At 41.1% G+C, this 6,001-nt stretch overlaps 1 protein-coding gene across 1 annotated transcript; it reads left to right on the top strand.

Moving 5' to 3' along the window:
- Positions 1-304: 304 nt before the first annotated feature.
- On the top strand, positions 305-2,161 carry LOC307016149 (SCAN domain-containing protein 3-like; the record flags this gene model as incomplete). Its single annotated transcript, XM_079645182.1, has 2 exons — positions 305-1,939; positions 2,039-2,161. The coding sequence occupies 2 exons, from the start codon at positions 305-307 to the stop codon at positions 2,159-2,161; spliced, it is 1,758 nt and encodes a 585-aa protein (XP_079501308.1).
- Positions 2,162-6,001: the final 3,840 nt, after the last annotated feature.

Below are 6,001 nucleotides of genomic sequence, written 5' to 3'. Positions count from 1 at the left end.
CCGCCAGGGGGCGCTAGGGGGGCCTCAGAAAATTGGAGGGAAGATAAGAAAAAAAAAGGAAAGACAAAAAAAAAAATTCTAATTATTTTTTAATAAATATTTTAAATCTGATTTTTTTTTTAAAAATCATAATTATAAAATATAATTTATAATAATGGAACATATAATTTGCCATAGTCATCTTTCTGATTGCCTACCAGTCAAAACATCGTTCACGACGCCATGACGTCATGTTTAGACCTGGCGGTTTGCGCCATTTATCAAGCTGCTTTGCTCCTCAAGCGAGCAAGCTAGCTAGCTCAAAATGGACAGGTTTTTGACAAAGAACAGGTCAACGGAACCGACCAACAGCCCTGCTGTGGAGGACACTGCTGCAAAAAAACCTAAGAACTCCTGGCCAATTAAAATCAGAAGGTACGAGGCAGCGTACATTAAGTATGGCTTTACAGCCATACAGAAAAATGGCCATGATTGCCCGAAGTGTGTGCTCTGTCTGGAGACCCTCTCAAACGAGTGTTTAAAACCTTCGAAACTTCAGCGTCACTTGATGCAAAAACATCCGGCAGAGGCCGAAAAAACGGCAGACTTCTTCAGACGTAAAGAGGAGCATTTGGCCAGGCAATCTGCTGCATTCACACAGCAAGCTACCGTTCCCGAGCGGGCCCTGAAGGCATCATTTTTAGCTTCATACCACATTGCTCGTGCAAAAAAACCTCACACAATCGGAGAGGATTTGCTTTTACCAGCTACCAAAGACATTGTCCGAGAATTGCTTGGCGAGGATGCTGCTAAAAAAATTGACGCTGTCCCACTCTCGGACAACACCGTCAGCCGACGGATTGGTGACATGGCGCAGGACGTATCTGCTCAGCTTTTGGAGCAGGTGAGAGCCAGCGAGTACTTCGCTCTTCAACTAGATGAGAGAACAGACATATCGAATGAGGCCCAACTGCTTGTGTACATTCGATTTATTTCCCAGGAGAGATTTGTCGAGGAAATACTGTTTTGTAAAGCACTTGAAAGAAGAACCACTGGGAAAGATATTTTTCAAGTTTTGGACGATTACATCGAGTCTAACGGATTGAACTGGGCCCGCTGTGTGGGGGTGTGTTCGGACGGAGCCGCGGCAATGACCGGCAAGATCAGTGGAGTGACCGCTCTCATTAAGCAGAAAGCCCCGCATGTAGTCGCCACACACTGCATGCTCCACCGTGAGGCACTTGTCGCAAAAAGGATGGATAACGAGTTGAATCAGGTACTACAGGAGGTTGTACAAGTGGTGAATTTTATTAAAGCCCGCCCCTTGAAACACAGACTGTTTACCCTGCTTTGTAATGAGATGGGCGCCCGTTTTGAGGGGCTGCTGCTTCACTCAAACGTGCGCTGGCTGTCACGGGGCGCAGTTTTGAACCGTGTCTATGAGCTGCGGAGGGAGGTTGGAGAGTTCCTCTCTTCTGAAAAGCATCAGCTGGCAGAGCGGTTCACTGATGCAACCTGGATCCGCAAACTTGCATACATGTCAGACATTTTTCTGCATCTAAATGTACTGAACCAAAGCATGCAAGGACGTGACACGTACATACTGCAGGTGCAAGACAAAGTGCGTGCTTTTTCCAAAAAGATTATGCTGTGGTCAAACAAGCTCCAGGAGGGAGTCACAGAGATGTTCCCACTACTTCACCAGGAGCTGCTGTCATGTGATGATTTGGGCTCCATCTCTCCAATGATCCAGTCCCACCTGGAGCACCTCCAAGGATATTTTAAAGACTATTTCCCTGACCTTGAAAACACACATTTAAACTGGGTTAGGAACCCCTTTTCCCCCGGTGTCGGTTCTAGTTTGGACATAAAGTCACAGGAGGAGCTGATTGAGATGACAAACTCAGGGGATTTAAAACTAAACTTTGAGGCTCTTCCCCTGTCTAACTACTGGCTACATGTAAGAAAGGACTATCCCACCTTGGCTGACAGGGCACTGAAATGCCTTCTCCCTTTTGCAACAACTTACTTGTGTGAGTCTGGCTTTTCAACTTTAAAGGTACTCAAAACTAAACATAGAGCACGTCTACATGTGGACAATGACATGCGTATGGCACTGACAGACATTAAGCCCAGGCTTGACAGACTGTGTAGGAGCCACCAAGCCCATCCCTCCCACTAGTGTGATCACTGTCTGTCACTTCCAACACACACACACACACACACACACACACACACACACACACACACACACACACACACACACACACACACACACACAAAAGAGAGGTTTGGTTTCTTTTTTCTGTTTTTGTATCAACAGTTTGTTGAAAGGTTTGTTATTCAGTGGGAATATAGTGTTGAACTTACAGAACCAAGTCAGTTTAATAGATTTTTTTTCTTTTTTGACTGAAAACTTTTGAAGACATAATGCAAGAAAGACAACAAAAAAAAACTCTTGCATATGTAAATATATTTTCTGTAGGGTAAAATGTATTGCAACATAGTGTCTATAATAAGAAAAACATTGTGGTGGAACAAAGATGCCCTGCCATACAAATCTTATTCTGTGTTGAAAACATATTGTTAATATTATTCTCATGCTAAACAAATGTAATAATTACAGTATTGAATAGAGAATAAAAGTAACAAAAACGTTCTTAAAGTTGATGTGTGACATATTTTGTAGCATTGTTGGTGGGTTTGCAAAGGGGGTCCCCGGCCAGAAGCTAATGATTTTTGGGGGGCCTTGGCATGGAAAAGTTTGGGAACCCCTGTTTTAGAGTATTGATTACAGCGTTTAGAATGTGTTACATGAAAAGTGATGAAAGAGAATATGAGGAGAAAAGGCGGGTTAAGCATATATTGAAGGTGAAAAGTACCAATCCTCTGTTTAAATGCAACAACGGACATTAATAATAATACATTTTATTTGTATTGCACTTTACATTTGAAACAAACCTCAAAGTGCTACAGTACATAATAAAAAAAGATAAAGAAAACCATTTGCAAGAGTCAAAATGTATAAACAGGTTAAAAAACAAGTTTAAAAACACGTTTTAAAAAGGAGAGGCAGGGTTATTAAAACCGGCTTAAAAAGCTAACCAAATGCTTTGTTAAAATGGTAGGTTTTGTTGGAGATTTGGAGGATGTTGAAAACCAACCTCGTCTCCGCGTGTCGTTTGATAAGCTGGGTAAATTCGTGAAAAGGAAGGGATTAAGAAACACCAGAATACAAGTTAAACAATAATCTTGCTTTAATGATAAGAAGTAACAATACAAATACAAATACAAATACAAATACAAAGGAAGTACTTCCTGCTCTTCCTCCAATCTCACGGATCTGGTCAGTTTGAAGAAAAGAAGAGGCTGGTCTAAAGAAAACATCGGCTTATATCCAAAACCCCAGGAGGAGCTATGCGGCTGCCCCCCCCCCCCCCCCCCCCGAGGGGTCCTCCACTTAGAAAAGACAGCCAATCAGCGCGAGCCAGAGGCGACCCTTACATTCGAGATAACAAACCCCTCCTTGCAAGTTTCACATACTTTTGGCATTTTATAAAGATAGTTTTAAGATATAGTTTTTTATAGTTGGATTATACAAATAACACATGTGAGTTACCTTAACCTCAAACAATAATAACAAGAGGAAAACATCAGCTCTGATCTCAAGCAGTAAAAAGTACCGCACACTCATTTAGCCTGCAGCTCTTCCAGACACTTGAGCTATTGTTCTTTAAGAATATTCCCTGCAGAATCTTTATTTCAAATAAAAGGTTTCACATTGCATATTTCCAGCTTCCTTTACACATACTGCTACTATTAATACAAAGTAATCAACCACACACATCTATTTAAAACAAGTAGATTTCCCTGATCATTTGACATGCTGCTTCCATTTCCCATAGAGTAATAAAACATGTTTAAGCTAATTTCTCCACACTGTTTGTAGCCCTCCAGTACCCACATATGAAAGAATAAAAGCAGAGGAATCAAATAAAACACTAATACAGGAATAGTTGATAAATGATTATACAGGACATCTGATCACAGTAAGAAATACACACACATATTCTCTATGAAGTGACCCTTGTTATAGGTCCGAATGTCCTGTCCCCTGAAAGTCATGAGTTTTGGTTGATTAACAGAAGTTTAATTGTTCTTGTGGCTTAATGGCTTCCCTGAACTTCCCTTCACCCCAAAGTCAGCTTACTAGGAATTAATACATTTTATTGATAAGCTCAAAAGGACGTTTATCTTGGTTACTGCTGGGTGACCCAAGTCTCCAGGCCTGCAGGATGTGTAGGAGATAAACATGAATTCTACAAGACTTTAACTACATTATCTGAACATGTATCTGGGACTTCCCCTGTTAATTGCAAGGACTATTGATAATTAACAGAGAGACCCTAGGGGCCTCTTCTTGGTATCTGCTAGGCAGAAGTCACTCAATGCAGAAATCACAAGTTTAACACATATTCTATATAAGGTGACATTAAAATGAATATACCAGATTGAACTTTCCTGCCCTAACACGTTACTTTAATACTTCAAATAACTCCAATAGTACTTCAATCCCCCTTTTGGTCTCCCCCCCACGAGACCAACTCACATAAGACATTTGAAACACAACTAATGTCATTCCTTGCCACTGTGTCTGCTCCCGAACAGCATATACATCCATTAGAAGCTGGGATTTAGAGCACTCCAAACATTTGGGAACCGCTCCTCATAACAGTCTCTCGTGTCAGGGGAGGAAGATCAAAATACGCTAACAAACTGCGTCCTTGTCTGCCGCTTCATCATACTCATCCTCACCCTCTGCCCAAGCCAACAAGGGCATTTGGTACAGTGGGGGAGGAGCAGCTTTTCCTTCAATGGTGGAACTGATTAGTTTGACACACAAGGAGCGGATGCAAGGCACACAACAACAACCAAATGTTATTAAAATGGCCATAAAAGTAGCTACAGAAATACAAAGAGACATTATTAAACCTTTCCATTGACCAAACATGTTAGCAAACCACTCCTCTAAGAAATTGTGTACCCCCGATTGTTCATGCATAGTTTTAGATAGGGTGCGAAGGCCTTCTAAAGCCCTTGTTACGGAACCGTCCGGAGCCGTGTTATTGGGAATAAATGTGCAGCACATCTCCCCAAACATTGCAAAAACTCCACCCATCTCTGCAAGAAGCATATCCAACGCCATCCTATTTTGCACAGCCATAAGGGACGTTGGACCCAATTGTTCAGCCAGGCCGTCTACCGCGTCCCTAGTGAGATTGGCCAATCGGAGTATGTTGTGAAGGATTATTTGAATTATTTGAAGTATTAAAGTAACGGGGTATGACAGGAAAGTAAAATCTGGTATATTCATTTTGGTGTCACCTTATATATGTTCATGTGTGTTAAATTTGAAGGGACAAAGTATCCTTTCCTCCCCCAATATATTGAGGTGAAAGGCCAAGGCTCTGGAATGTTTCCCTCGTAAAAAAAGGGTGTGCGTGACACAATCTTGTAGCAGATGTGTATGTGTTTTCATTGAAGTAAATATAAATGCTACATGATTACTGGTCAACTATACCTCTGTTCTTATTCTTTCATGTGTGGGTACTAAATGGCTACAAACATTGTGGAGAAATTAGCTTAAACATCTTTTATTACTCTATATGAAATGGAAGCAGTTTTTATGACAGGGACGAGAGAGGTGGGGGAGGGACACATTCCGAAGAGGTTCAGCAGGTCAATTGTCAGGGGAATCGACTTGTTTTCAATAGAGGTGTGTGGTTAGTTACTTTGTGTTAATAATAGCAGTATGTGTAAAGGAAGCTGGAAATATACAATGTGAAACCTTTTATTTGAAGTAAAGATGTGAACAATAGCTCAAACAAATGGAGGGGCTATAGGTAAGCCTGTGAGAAGTTTGACTATTTGAAAAGCATCTCTAATACTGCTTAAGAGCATAGGTAATGTGTTCCTCGTTGTTATTGATATGAAAGTAATTAACATGTATTACGTATATTTA

The sequence above is a fragment of the Notothenia rossii genome, assembly GCF_949606895.1.
Source record: "Notothenia rossii genome assembly, chromosome: 8".
Taxonomy (NCBI): domain Eukaryota; kingdom Metazoa; phylum Chordata; class Actinopteri; order Perciformes; family Nototheniidae; genus Notothenia; species Notothenia rossii.
This window is presented reverse-complemented; position numbering and strand designations above follow the sequence as displayed.